Source organism: Frankliniella occidentalis, unplaced genomic scaffold (genome assembly GCF_000697945.3).
Source record: "Frankliniella occidentalis isolate FOCC.00 unplaced genomic scaffold, Focc_3.1 Scaffold178, whole genome shotgun sequence".
NCBI lineage: Eukaryota > Metazoa > Arthropoda > Insecta > Thysanoptera > Thripidae > Frankliniella > Frankliniella occidentalis.
In genome coordinates this window covers 11150-25383 of record NW_026267304.1, presented here as the reverse complement: position 1 = coordinate 25383, position 14234 = coordinate 11150, and the positions used below count along the sequence as shown (strand labels likewise).

Below are 14234 nucleotides of genomic sequence, written 5' to 3'. Positions count from 1 at the left end.
CCTCGACTCACTACCCCGGCCGCCCCGCCCCGTCCCGCCCGCGGTGGGCAGATACCTACACACAATTCCACGCGCGTTTGTGTATTATCGTGGCTTCTTCACACCCGGCCCGGCCCGGCCCGACTCCGTGATGCGGAGCGAACCGGGGGACCGACTGACGGAGAACGGGTCGGACGTCTCAATTTCTCATCCCGGGACGTTCATTAACAACCTCCTGGTTTCCTTAGAATGAAGCAAAGGTAAAGCTGGCATAGTTCCCCGTGATTGTTCGGCGGGTGCCGGCGAGACCACCGGACCGCCATGAAATCCTCTCGGCTCTCGGTCGGGAAACGGGTGATCATCACGGCTTTCACAGAAGGGGTGCAAGAATATTTTTTTTCCGCGGGGGTGGGGAGGAATTTCACCTCGCAACGGCTACCTGTCTATGCCAGGGGCGGCCCTGTCGGCACCGGGGCAGCCTGGGAGCTTTCTTTCCACGAAGTGACGCGGACATGTGGAGGACTCACACTGCAGGGTTGTTAACGATATTTTATCGTGTAACGACGATACGACGATATCGATACGATTTTTGTATCGATATCGTAACGCGTTACTTTTTCGGCCGACGGTGTATCGTAACGCGATACGATATGGAGGACACGTAACGTCGTAACGTCGATACGATACAAGCGATTTTACAGTCGGACAGGAAATCACAAGGAAAAAGGGAAAACTTTGACGAACTCGAGCACATCTGAGGAGAAACTTCTCAGATTTTAAGATCTTTTCTAAAAATTTGGCAAGTTCCTCGGCTCCGTCTGAGGATACTTCCTTAGAATCTAAAGAGAATGCCTTCAAATATGGGAGTTCCTCAGATTTTTTCCATTTTCCTCCCAAAAATCAGACATTGCGTTGACTGGATAGCGCAATACCACCAATGTTCTTGTTTTAAAGCTCTCTTTCTGTTTGAGACCGTATCGTAACGACGTTACGACGATATACCGTAACGTAACGCGTTACATTTCTGATCAGAGGTGTATAGTATCGCGATACGATAACTCGGAGTGAATGTTATCGTAACGTATCGCGATACATTTTTTTTGTATCGTTAACAACCCTGGACTGAGGCCAACGGCAGGGAAATGGACTATGGTAATGGGGAGGAAGTTATAAAAGTCATATAGCTAGCGAGGGAGCCGCGCGCGTCGCCCTGGAAGATCCACGCCCCGCTCGGTCCCGTCCGCGCCGTTCAACACTTTCGTTCTGTTGATCGTCTCGACCCCGGACCCGACCCGACCCGGCTCGGAGGTACAATATTATTTCTCTGCTTCATTCTGTCTGTCCCTTCCCCTACCCCCCCCCCCCCCCCCTTCAGCCTCTCACTCCGACCGACCGTGCCTTTTTATTATCATTTGGAGTGTAAAGGCGTTCACAACCGCCGCTGCCCCCGCTGCACCTCGGCGACCACCGCTGCTCCAGCCACATCCCGTTCAGCCCCTACCCTGCCCTGCCCCCCTTCGGCCAGGTTCCATCGCAATCAATTGGGCACGGTGCTTGTGCGGCCCAAGGTGGGGGGAGCCCATGGGGCGGTCGTGAGGGGCATGGCCTGGGCATGGCCGGCGGGGCCGGCGGGGCGACCAGGACCTTGACTCGCGGCCCCGGCCCCCGCCCGGGTGGCCCACGGAGGGAGGGACACGTGGGGTGGTCGCGGGAGCGGAAGTCAAGTGACCACGACGACTCGAACAGTACTTTTTTAACGTTGCGATTTCGAAACCTTGGCATGACCATTGCACAGGCTTAACAACAGCTCGAGATAAAGGTCCTTGCAAGGTCTCTTTTAACTCTGTCAACGTCTAAGTTTAGTTAGTTATAATGTTGTGCCAGGTGGTAGCGCCTGACTGACGTCAGGCAGCCCATCTTACACGCTTACATGCGGTACATTGTAGCTACGGCTGAACGCGGAATTTTTCAGCACTCTGGTGGATTGAACGTGGGAGAGATCCCAGAGCAGTGGCTCAAACTGATTGCTAACCAAGCGCTCTTGTTGCAGGCGGTGAAGACCAACATGCAGGTGCGTTGCAAGTGCCACGGCGTGTCGGGGTCGTGCGAGCTGCGGACGTGCTGGCGGGCGGCGCCCGACTTCCGCACGGTGGGCTCGGCGCTCAAGGAGCGCTTCCAGGCGGCCGTCCTCGTGGACCAGAGCAACCTGGGCGGCGGCCACCCGCTGCTGCGTGACAACCGCGCCCGCAACCGCGCCAACAGGCGCCCACCCTCGGCACCCGCGGAGGACGATGACGCCGACGACGGTGGCGACGACACCATCGGCGGCGACGTGACCAACAACAGGCCGTACCGGCAGCGGCCCAAGCGGCGGCCGCGGCCGCGCCGCCGGCCCGCGCGCGACCTCTCCCTAGACCTCCTGTACCTGCAGCGCTCGCCCAACTTCTGCGACAAGGACGCGTCCGTGGGCTTCCCCGGCACGGCGGGCCGGCGCTGCGAGCGCGACCCCCTGGCCGCGGGCGCCGACCCCGCCGAGGCGTGCGACTCGCTGTGCTGCGGCCGCGGGTACAACCTGGTGCGCGCCAACCACACGCGCCGGTGCCAGTGCTCCTTCATGTGGTGCTGCCAGGTCAAGTGCGAGACCTGCACCGTGGACGAGTGGGTGGCCGTGTGCAAGTAGCAGCGGGCAGCGCTCCGGCGCGCCGTGGAGGTAGGCAGCCCATTCGACGGCCCGGACCGGCGGCCTGGCCCACCCCGCCCCTGCCTCCTGTGCAGCAAACCAAAGCATCAGGGAGGTCCACTTGGTGGCCCGACAGATCCCTGGACCACAGCAGTCTAAGTCAAGAGTGAACCGATCACTTCAATGTTTAAAGCAAATAGATGAAAGGCGGGGAATCTATCCTTAAACCACCCCCACTTGGTTTACATGGCCACAATGGCATTCATTTAAAAATTACCTGTGGGCCAGTCAAGAACCTCTCTCTTTTCATCTTTGAATCATTTGTAAAATATTATGAAGTGTAATTGAGATTATTGCTATAACCCTGTCATGAATTATTTATTGGCAAACCTCTTGCTCTAATTTACCATTTTATTTATGAATTAAGATAAAATTGTTAAATATTCTGTTAGTTTTACTAATAACGGCTTCCATGACATGTAATTTACCCATGATGATGAACTGTGATGGATATGATGTGAAATAAAACCATATCTTCAAACACAATGTTTACTAATCTAATACTGGAATGTACAATTAATACACTGATCACACATTCAAGCAGAGAGAATTACAATGGATGAGACTGATCTGATAATTAATGAATTGAGAAGTCTTCAGTTGTGTTTGATTTACTATTTTTGTGCTTTTGTCTGACAATATACAATTATTTACACAAAACTGGTTTCATTGAAGTTCGCATAGCTTGCACTCTGATGGACGACAAAAGTTTACAACACCAAAAGGCCTAAATCAGAAACTTACTTTTTAACTGTCCAGAATAAGATGACAAGACATTTAATGGTTGAAAAAAATGAGCACAAAGATAGGAAGATCAACAATGTGAGCAGAATGCATAATCTCTCACGCAGTTGGGCAATTCTCCTTGATTTACAATTTCTTTGATAAAATGTCAGGGGTACTGTACAAAAGAAACACCGCCAATAACAAACCATAAATTCAACAATGCAATGCAATAAATTTCTATACCTTAATCTCCACTCTTCAATAATAATTTCATGATATGGGATTTATTAATACAATTTTTCCCTAAAAGCTGTTTCATCAGTTTGTGGTAACTTTAATGTATTTCTCTTTAAAAATTATGGCTGCAAATGCTTGCATAAAATAGAAGTACTCCAAATAAGTACGTACATATAACCTGTATGACTGGCAAAAAAAAATGCTGAAATGCAACAGAATAAAAATACACAGCACTACAAGATAAAGCTGTGCACAATGCATTCAAAGCCAACATTTCTCCAAAGTTCTCTCTTTATACAGAATTAAATGCTCAAGAATGGCTAGTGATAAAATTCGAGCATTCTCTGTTCTAGAGAATAATCATTATTTTAATTTTAAATGATCTTATCATTGAATTTAACAAATTAACAGATAGAATAAAACCATGATATTTTCATCATACAGAAAGTTTCTTCACAAAAAAAGACTGTTCCTTTAAAACTGAATCTTAAAATGCCAAATCCAGTTTGGGTTCAATCATTATCAATTGCAAAAGTAAGTGGTTTGCAATCAATGTTCAAAGGTAGATGGATTACAGGATCGGGATATAGTTATCAATTTTGGCACGGTGCCTTTGAGCCACACATTCTGAAATCCACACAATGTTCCTGCATTCCTGCTCCTTCAGTTTCAAGTAGGAGTAGAATACACCAAAGTGGAATTGCTGCAGGAAGGCATTCACATTGAGACGAACCTGGTAAAAGCAAGGATTAATGTTAAGACAGTTTTTAACAAATTCGTGAATGTCAAGATAAAAAAAGTAAGTTTATACCTCATGTTCAAAAAATTTATCTTCGAGTGTCTTTTCTCCAGGGTTATTTCCAGCACCATCAAAGAGAGCACGGTATTCCTGAAATTATAAAGATCCCACCATGTTATTAGTAAGTACTGTATCCTTAAGTGTAGCAGAAAGTATTCTACAAGCCAATATAGTCAGATAAAATAATAAGTATTAGAAAACAAAATTAATCTTACAGCATAGTATTCAGCAATTGACTTGACTTGTTCATAATCATCAGCTCTGGCAAGAGCAGCAAGACCATCAGGGTGCAAGTTACCACATCGTGGATACAATTTAGCACGATCATCTTTTGTGAGCTCGGTGCCAAAGGAGTTGATGGTGATGATGATTGCACGGCGATCAGCTTCAAACTATGGAGACAAACAAAAAGTATTGAGAATTGCTTAAAAGATAGATAGATGACTTGATTAAATGAAAAAGAAACTTACTGCAAGGATTTCACACATAACATCGGCAGTTGTTCCACCCAGCTCCCTGCAGAAGGTGTAGAAGGCCTCAAGGTATGCCTTGTAGAGGGTGTTTCGGATGATTTCAATGTTCATCTCATCCAAATCTTGTTCACTAATGCAATCCACAAAGAATGGAGCTGTATAATGGAATGAATGGTTGATGATTAATGAGTGGCCTTTATAAGAATTAATAACAAACAAAAATAGAAAAATCAACCAAACAAACAATAGGCTCACCTAGTGGAGTATCAACAAGAACTGCGTTGTACAACTCAGCAGGAGTTGCCGCCACATGGATGGCCTCCATCTGCTCAAAGCTTCCCAAAGGATGGCACTTGGGGATAAGTTCATTAATGGGACGTTGGTGCAGCGTTCCAGTGATCAAAAGAATGATGTTGTCAATCATGTAACTGTACCTGTAAAATTCAAATTTTAAAATTTAAAGTATTTCTCTACAGCAGGTTTAGAACAGAATTTACGTTGATAACTCACGTAATGAAATCAAGGAAAGTTGACAATGGTTCCACAGCATGGTTCCGAAGATGCTGGAACTCCACAACAAGCTTCTCACGAAGCTTGTCATCAATGACAGAGACAGAGAGGGGACTTGGTTCGTTGGCTAAAAAGCTACCATAGTCTGTTCCCTGAAGATGGAGCTTCAGGTCTGGAAATCAAAATCCCAAAAGGTAATGCTCTACTTAGATGTCATGTGACACTAGTCATACCTAATCAAATAGATAAGGTCATTAAGTGGTGCTTTTCTTCAAAACTTAAGTGAACTCTTCAAAACAGTAATAATTTACAGAAGCCTTGACATCAATAAAAGAATCATTCCTAGACATTTGATGAAAAGATGTGTCAAAATATGGGCAGAGCTGTCACAAGAAAAACATGACTACAAGGCCTAATTACAAGAAGGCACGAGATTAAATGAAATTAATCTACGATAGAAAGTAAAAGGAGCATTTAGACCTCGGATCATCTCAAATTTTGAAATAGAAAACAACATATACCATTTTTATGTTTTGACATAACCTATCGGGGCAGTTCACTCACCTTCAAGAGTTTCGCATTGCACTAAATTTAGATAGTCCGTGTGACGCAAAATTCCACACTTGAAACCTCGACACAACCCCTCCAAATATCCACCATCGATATTAAACAAACAGCCCTTCATTTTGGAGGGCGTTAGATCAGAAAATACTTCGCTGAGGGCCGAAGCTTTTCCAATCCCTGATCATATGATCAAGACGATGTGTGACGTCACGTGACGTCTGCCACTGCCGCCCTCAGGAACTTCTGTCTGTCACGAGGCCAAGGACAAAGTATAATGTTTCCATGAAAATTAGTGTTAGGCAATTTTAAAGACAATTTCTTTTCATAGAATTGGAAGTATCCTCTATAGAATGACAAATATCGCTTGAGTCGCCTACAAACATGCGAAATGAATGGAATAAAATCGACTGGTGCGCTACCTATCGGAGGGCATTGCAAACAACAGCCTGAACTTTAGCCTACTCCGTGCGTGCACACATTCAAGGATTGAATGAATGAATCGTGGAAATCCAAATAAGTCTGTTATGACATTGATGACGATGATAACGGTCTAGTCGTGTGCCTGTTGCTGCACGACCCGGTGGGTAGAAGTTCTTAGACTAGGGAAGAGGAAGTGCAAGATTGACCTACAACATTCAGCTGATCAGTACCCAGTTAGTGAACCGCAAGCCGCAAGCGTGATTTTCAAAAAATAATTCTCCCCTTGTCTTAAAAATGGTAATGAGCAAATGACTATCTTAACCTGAGTTACTGTTGCACTACCTTTAACATTGTTGGTAGAATCGTTCTGTGTTGTGACATTTTTACATCTGCTAAAATTCCTTAAACGCCCTTTGTCATTATTAAGGATATTAATTGTTGTTGCCATATGTAATTTCAGTATTTTAATATTAAGAGACTTATTCTTGGTTTAACATTTGGCACTCTTCTTCATTACAGAATCTCTGTCATCGGTTATCATCTACTGTTAGACAAGTGGCGAAGTCCTCAATCAAACGCGTTCCTGCTATCTCATCAGTGCCAAACATGCTGCAAAATAGAGGCTTGGCTGGAGAGTCGGAACCAGAAGTCCTTGGTCAGGATGTTGGCAACAAAGGAGTTCTCATTTTTAATAGACCTAAAGCTCTAAATTCTTTGAACTTGAATATGGTCCAGTTAACTAATGACATTTTGACAAGGTGGGAGAAAACTAAAACCTTCGTGATTTCTAAAGGAAGTGGGGGCAAAGCATACTGTGCCGGAGGTGATGTTAAGGCAATCACTACTAACAAAGACACTAGCTATGGAAAGAACCTGTTTCGTACTGAGTATTTGACAAATTGTCTTATTGCAACCTATACAATCCCATACATAGCTTTGATAGATGGTGTTGTCATGGGTGGTGGTCTGGGTATGTCTATTCATGGCCATTATCGTGTTGCAACTGAAAAGACCTTGAGTGCTATGCCTGAAACTGCTATAGGCTTATTTCCTGATGTTGGAGCCAGTTACTTTCTTTCTCGTTTAAAAGGTAAACTGGGAATATATTTGGCTCTCACTGGATATAGGCTGAAGGGGCCTGATAATCTGTTTGTTGGATTTGCTACTCACTATTGCCCAAGTGCTGAGTTACCTAAACTTGAAAAGGATCTTCTAGCATCAGATAACCCACGAGAAATTCTTAAACCATATGAGAAGGCTCCTGAAGGCTCACAGTTTAGTTTAGAGCCCTTTGTAGAGAAAATTGATTATATCTTCTCAGCTCCTACAATGGAAGCCATTATAGAAAGGCTGGAGAAAGATGGATCCGAATGGGCAAATACTACATTAGCCACATTAAGAAAGTTCTCACCTCTATCACTTAAGGTAACATTAAAAGAACTACAGCTTGGTTCTCAACTTAATTTACAAGAATGTTTTAAGATGGAGTACCGTTTGGCATGGAGATCTACAGAGGGGCACGATTTCATTGAAGGTAGATTTAGAACGATTTAGTATAATTCTTGAGTTATTTTTATCTTCCTATCTGTTATTAAAGTCTTTGTTGATTAGGTGTCAGAGCATTGCTGGTCGACAAAGACCAGAATCCGAAGTGGAATCCCTCTACCCTTGAAGGGGTGTCTCAGAAGATGGTTGATGACTTTTTCGCTCCATTGGACCCTGAAAATGAGCTTAAAGTAAGTTATTTTTTGTTATTTGTTTTTTGCTCTTAAGCTACTTCCTGCTGCTTTCTTCTTGTTTATAAAAATTTATCAATCGTGTTTTTTTTTCCAGCCTCGAAGTGGACCAAAGAGCTCACTGTAAAAATAGAAATTGTTATGTTTGGATACTTTGTAATGTCTAAGTATGAAATATTTTTGCCTTTTAAATCTTTTCTATTGTGCTATGAGTCATGATTTTCTTTTTAATACATTTGTTATGGATCAATCTGAAGTCTTCAGAGACAGTTATTTATGGTGTTGAAAAGGGTGCAATGTCTCACAGTGGGCACATGTGATATCTCAGTACAAATAAGCCTATCTATCCCCCTGTGCCACTTGTCTTAGGAAAACATTAAATCATAAAACTCTTTAAAAAATTTATTGTTATTTTGAATGTAAAGTTATTCGTAGTTTCGAATCACTTTAACACCATCAGCTTCTTCAAAGATTAAATCGTTGCGAGCTGGATAAACGATTTGAAGAATTCCTGCAGAGTCCACAACCTTAACTTGCTCTACTGTGAGAACGTTTTTCTTGTCAGGACTTTCATCATTCAATGGCATTTGACTTATGCCTAGACGTACACACTCCAGCAATAAAGTATTCATCACTTTTTTGCAAGAGTCCAAAGATGCAGAGCTTGTCACTTCCACAAGCATTTCTTTGGAATTCACAGACATCTAGAACAAAAAGAGAATGACTTTGAAAGATTAAGATGCCTCTCAACATTTAAATGGACAATCTGAATAAATCACACACCTTGGTAATATTACTGTTGGTTAAAGGGGGGAAAGAAATGACTTTATCGCTCCCGTCAATCAAGAATGGGAACAATGGTTGTCCCTCTAGAAGATATAGAAACCTGAGGAAAAATCATGGTGTAAAAACAAAATTGCAATTCTTATTAAGATTGGTGAGTTAAGTTTGTTAGATAAGTTCTACTCACTTATGAATTCCAGAGAATCTGTTTCTCTTTTTGTCTTGCATGACTGACTGAGCATGACTTTTTAGTCTTGCATACACAACTGAAGCAAGAGTATCTTTACTGCTTCCTAGAGGCTGCAGTTTCACTTGATCTGGAGCCCTTGCTACATATTTCAGCGAACCAGGAGATAACGCAGCTAGATCATGAGTAGCAATGGTTGCTGCTTGGCGTTTATTACAGATCGTGTCATGTAAATTATTCTGGAATTCAGAAGATAAATTAAATGCTGTTGAATAGAAAATAAGAGTGGTTCCTTGTATGATCAACTCAAAATTTCAGATCTCATCACTAATTTTTCATTTTATTTTTTATTTATTTTTTACTAGCAATGAAATAAAATCTGAACTCACACCAAATCTGAGCCCTACATCTCTAAGGGTTTGGAAGGTATCAATTCCACAGGTAAAAATTGTGGCAAGTAATGGGAATAAGAGTGAAACTTGGGCTGTATCACTTTAAGATAAATAACAGATAAATGATAACAGATCCATTGCATAAAGGTTAATTGTACTGTTTGGTCCTGGTTAATGCCACTAAAGTAGTATTTATTGCAAACTATGTCAACTGAATCATTTTCAAAATGACAGAGATCAGGGAAAACCAGTTTAAGATAGACCTGTTACTTGTTATTTCTCTTATGGTGAAACAACTTTGGTGAATATTTGCAGTAAGATAAAATTTGACTACACCATTGAAAAGAGAATCAAACATAGATTCTCATTCATCTTCTGAAATCAATGTAATTTTTTCTCCAACTTTTCACTAAAGATCGTCATTAAATTTTGTCAACCTTCTTTCCATCACAATTGGATAACATCAATAATTGTTGCCAAACTTTGTTTACAACTTCCTCTAAGGGCCCTTTGTACTCTCTAATTTTGGTAAACTATACATTTTTAATGACTTTTTTTCTAGTAGTTTCGCTATGTTACTAACTTGAAAAAATCACTTCTAAAAAATGGATTATAGTTGCCTTTCCACAAAAGTTACACAGAGTGAAGGGGCCTTAAAGCAGTTATGTTTGAACCTAGTTTGGTAACCATCAGACACCATCTAAATTGTGTTAGAAAGGTTTTGGTGTGTAAACTTTAATTCACACCTTCAATTGCAAGTTGGGGAAAAAATTCTAATTTTTTTAGTATCTGGTTTAGAGTTAGATGTAACTCGAGTTAGATTATACTTTGAATGATGGAATCAGATTTTATCTTACTGCAAATATTCACAAAGTTCCATTCTTACACCTATTAACACCTTCAGTCCCAGGGAGGGGTCCCCTTTTACATGCTATTATGGCCAACACACTTGTGGTTGTGGTCATGAGCAACTCTTCGTGTTAAAAGCCACAGTTTTGACCTCAAGGCTTTAGTAATTTGTAACTCCCAAACCATTTCGGCTATAGGGCTCCGAGGAGTCTGATTTGATGCGGGATTAAAGTCCATTAATACATTTCATTTGCAGGGCAAATCAAAATTGGTTAACAGATCCCAATCTTGAGTTAATCAGACAAAGAATCACTCATAAGGACAACACTACATCTATGATTCAAACATTACCTGCATTTTGATGAATTTCTTAAAGTTATCAGGTGTAAAACTAAGTCCCCTGACAATACAACAAACAATGTATGCTCGAACACTTTTCACCTCTTTGTCAATTGTAATAACTGGAGTGGTATCCGTGACATGCAGAACATTGATTTTGTTGCATAGGTCATCCACCTAAAACAAAATAAAACTCTGGAAACATCTAATTTATTTATTTTTTCAGAAAAGTTAAAGTAATAGTTTACAAACCTCGTTTTTTTCCTCATTATTTCCTGTAAGGTCAGATTCACTTGCATTGGACTTTCTTTGACCTTTTTTACCTTTTGAAGTATTCTTGGAGGATGCAGAATCTCTTTTACAATGCTGTCGAATATATTCCAAAACTTGCTTAGGGTGGCACTGCAGTACCATTTTCCCTAGCCTCTTGTCAGCCAAAGGATTTCCCTTTAGATTTAGCTCTGTGAATCAGAGAAAGCAGACAAATTTTGTGTTAGATAGATACTATGCACTTTGTAAAAAAGAAAGATTTAGAAGACACTGTAAATGATTAATAGAACAGATTACCCTTCAGCTTGGAAATGTCTGCCAATTCACCAGGAACATCCTTAATTTTATTTTCAGATAAGTCAAGGAGCTTTAGAGCAGGAAGAACATTGATATTGTGGGGAATTCCTTTAATATTATTAGAACCCAGTCTTATTTCAGATAAATGGCATAATTTATCACAACAGACATCAGGAAAATCTTCAAAGGCGTTGTTCGACAAATCTAAGATGGTGAGCCAAGAATTCTTTAGTAGACTTGGAAAAGATGCCAGTTTGTTGAAGGATGCATTGAGTGAATATAAGGCTGAGAGGTCAGCAACTTCTTCAGGAAATCTTTCTAATTGATTTCTGGACACGTCCAGATTCTTCAACTTTGACAGTTTGCCCAGAGAAGAGGTTAAGGTTTTGATCTTATTTGAATGTAAAACCAGAGTAGACAGATTCTGCAAGTTGCTGATGGTGTCTGGCACCTCTTCCATGCACGTTTCAGAGACTCTTAAAAAATTAAGACCTGTCAAACTGAATAAAGCTGAGTCTATGCCATATTTCGCTATTCTGTCCGAAATTGTGGGTCCGGACAGAATCAGTTCGTGCCGGTTTTCTTCTTTGGCGGTGATGATCTCACTCCAACCGCTGCCCGACATGGCGAACGATAACTTTCAAACCCTGCGTCGTTGAGAGAGCGTTGCTTAATGTCTTACAAAATCAATCAATGAACGATCTTAGCTCATGACACAACGTGGTAACGCACGCAACTCAGGTGAAAAACGTTTCAATTCATCGGAGGAGGAGGGGGTATTTTTGTTGATGCCCCAGCGCGCAGCGGTAATCACACGAACTACTTCTCGCGCGGGTCTTTCAAGCCGTACCGCGTTGGTGTAAGCGCCCGTAGCCGTAGACGTGCCTGAGACCTTTATTCGATACGTTTTTCAGACAGCGAAGTCGACTTTTAGAGCGCAGGGGGATTGTCGACAGGCTGAACGAGGGAGGGTAGTCTGCCGACCACCACCTTGACCCTGACGATGAAGCGACCGTCCTTGTCGATGAGGTGCTGGAAGGACGCACCGTCCACCCTCAGCACTTTCCCGTCATTCACGGCCTCGTCCACCTCCTCGCCGGTGGCCTCAGACCAGGAGCTCAGCTTGAAGGAACCGTCCCTGCTGCCGACGGAGACCTGGAGAGCACGAAGGTAGGGCTGACTGACTGACCTGACTGACAGTCCAGACCGACAGGGGACATGGATCTCGACCTGACGTACAGTACCTTATACCGGAAGAGTTTACAGTTGTCGGGCGGCCCGATGTATTGAAGAGCAGACTGCAGCACCACGAGCTTGGCGTCGAAACGCAAGTGGAAGCGAAAGAGAGCGCGCGGCTGCAGGCTCTCCTCGGCCATGTCCACGCTGCTGCTCTTCTTCTTATCCCTGTTCTTGTTGTTCTCGAGCTCCTCTGTACTTTTTACGACTGTCTCTACGAGAAGCAATGACTTGGCTACTCGATTTACACCACCGTCCATGTGACTTATCTGCAGGGAGACAATCGGAAAAATTAGCCATCAAGTAAGACGGTGAGCAGGAGTTAGTAGGGCCTGGTAGGACACCCAGGAAGGTCTTAACAGTTTGCTGAAGTCCGGTACCTCGAAAGGCTTTGTGCGGCTGTACGTGTAGCTGAGGTCAGTCTTCTGGTTGAGGGTCACCAGGGCGGTGTCGGTGGCGTGGTCCTTCAGAGTGTGCTGCAGCAGATCGTCTAGCGTCCCCTGTGAAAAAGACGACTCACTCACCAGTCGCAAGCTGAGGGCCGAGCAGCTTTAATCCTGGCGCGCCGCCGTGGCCCTCGGGAGCTCAGGTCTTTACCGTCCACGGGGTGCAGCGCACGTTGGGACAGGGGTACTCGCGGTGGCGGCAGCGCTCTTCGTGCCGGGCCTTGTCGGCGAGGCGCAGGAGCGCGCGGCAGCCCCGGTAGCGGCAAGGGAGCCGCACGGCCAGGGCGATGGCGTTGAGCGTGGCGTTGGTGGCGGCCAGGAAGGCCCCGCGGCACGTCGGGCACCTCGCGAGGCGCGCCTCGCAGCCCGCGCACACCGAGTGGCCGTACTCGCACTGGCGGATGGGCGGCGCCATGGGCAGGTAGCACACAGGGCACTCGAGTCTGCTGAGCAGCACCCGGTGCAGCTCGTCCGAGGCGCCGCCGAAGTGCTCCGCCTGCTCCGCCCGCTCCGCCCGGGGCCCGGCGGGCCTGGCCGCCTCCACCGGGCGCACCCCGTCGTCCTCCTCGCACTGGGCGGCGTCCAGCGAGCAGGTGGACGTCGACGCGCACCTGGAGGCGCCGAGTGTCGCCGAGGACGACGGCGATGGCGGTGTCGGGGGAGAGAAGCCCACTGGCGCCCCGGTGTCTGCCCGAGCTCGCCTATGGTGGAGGCCAGGAAGAAGAGCGTGAGGTTGGTGGCGTGCGGTCTGAGGCCGGCGTGGTGTCGAGACCCTCCTCCCTTACCGCCGTCGGAAGCTGAAGCGATGGAGGAGGCCGCGCTTGGCCTCCTGCACGCCGCCAAGCTCCGCCCGCTCCTGCTCCGCCATGCCGCCGCTGACAGACTGCCCGACAGGCCGCACGCGGACCCGCGGCACAGACCTTGCTAATCAGCAGGCTGGCCCGCCAGGCAAGGCCGCCCGACCCTCACACCTCTGTCCTAAACCCAGAGAGAAAATTACTCTTGAATAATACCTTTGGGGTTGATTCTTCCCGCGCGCACTTCTGTCGTCGTGTACCGGATACCTACACTGTAAAATTGGGCGTTCGGCGAGGGCGCGCCCTAGGCAGTTGGTGGGAGGACGCCTTAGGCGTTCTACCAGAGCACGATTTTGGCGTTCTCTCATAGCACATCTTGGGTAAAAAGAATGGCATTCGAGTAGTAATACCGTACCCTGATCAAACGGATCCAGATCAAATGCACCCCCCCCCC

The 14234-nt window shown here is 45.0% G+C and overlaps 5 protein-coding genes across 6 annotated transcripts in view; 2 read left to right on the top strand and 3 right to left on the bottom strand.

The window, feature by feature from the left end:
- LOC113214200 (protein Wnt-10b-like) overlaps nucleotides 1–3910 on the top strand; it is a 16719-nt gene extending 12809 nt beyond the window's left edge. The window contains exon 6 of the mRNA XM_052271886.1: nucleotides 2030–3910. Within this exon, the coding sequence (XP_052127846.1) occupies nucleotides 2030–2659 (630 nt within the window). The 3' untranslated portion in view covers nucleotides 2660–3910. The remainder of the gene's footprint in view (nucleotides 1–2029) is intronic.
- On the bottom strand, nucleotides 3195–6238 carry LOC113214198 (V-type proton ATPase subunit d). The gene is made up of 7 exons (XM_026433488.2): nucleotides 6029–6238; nucleotides 5465–5636; nucleotides 5210–5388; nucleotides 4952–5109; nucleotides 4697–4873; nucleotides 4494–4571; nucleotides 3195–4415 (listed from the first exon to the last, which is right to left on the bottom strand). The coding sequence occupies exons 1-7, from the start codon at nucleotides 6147–6149 to the stop codon at nucleotides 4254–4256; spliced, it is 1047 nt and encodes a 348-aa protein (XP_026289273.1). The 5' UTR covers nucleotides 6150–6238; the 3' UTR covers nucleotides 3195–4253.
- A 145-nt stretch (nucleotides 6239–6383) lies between these two features.
- On the top strand, nucleotides 6384–8440 carry LOC113214197 (3-hydroxyisobutyryl-CoA hydrolase, mitochondrial). 2 transcript variants are annotated; one of them, XM_026433486.2, is made up of 4 exons: nucleotides 6384–6608; nucleotides 6968–7982; nucleotides 8060–8184; nucleotides 8282–8440. In XM_026433486.2, the coding sequence occupies exons 2-4, from the start codon at nucleotides 7055–7057 to the stop codon at nucleotides 8309–8311; spliced, it is 1083 nt and encodes a 360-aa protein (XP_026289271.1). In that variant the 5' UTR covers nucleotides 6384–6608; nucleotides 6968–7054; the 3' UTR covers nucleotides 8312–8440. The 2 variants fall into 2 exon arrangements, with proteins under 2 accessions (XP_026289271.1, XP_026289270.1); XM_026433485.2 differs by having other exon boundaries at nucleotides 6431–6745.
- A 131-nt stretch (nucleotides 8441–8571) lies between these two features.
- Nucleotides 8572–12077, bottom strand: LOC113214196 (leucine-rich repeat-containing protein 47). Its single transcript, XM_026433484.2, has 6 exons — nucleotides 11302–12077; nucleotides 10987–11195; nucleotides 10747–10911; nucleotides 9155–9393; nucleotides 8968–9070; nucleotides 8572–8888 (listed from the first exon to the last, which is right to left on the bottom strand). Exons 1-6 carry the CDS (start codon nucleotides 11924–11926, stop codon nucleotides 8610–8612), a joined length of 1620 nt encoding a protein of 539 aa, XP_026289269.1. The 5' UTR covers nucleotides 11927–12077; the 3' UTR covers nucleotides 8572–8609.
- Nucleotides 12078–12222: 145 nt separating this feature from the next.
- On the bottom strand, nucleotides 12223–13853 carry LOC113214199 (uncharacterized). Its single transcript, XM_026433489.2, has 4 exons — nucleotides 13135–13853; nucleotides 12918–13037; nucleotides 12546–12806; nucleotides 12223–12456 (listed from the first exon to the last, which is right to left on the bottom strand). The coding sequence occupies exons 1-4, from the start codon at nucleotides 13396–13398 to the stop codon at nucleotides 12232–12234; spliced, it is 870 nt and encodes a 289-aa protein (XP_026289274.1). The 5' UTR covers nucleotides 13399–13853; the 3' UTR covers nucleotides 12223–12231.
- Nucleotides 13854–14234: the final 381 nt, after the last annotated feature.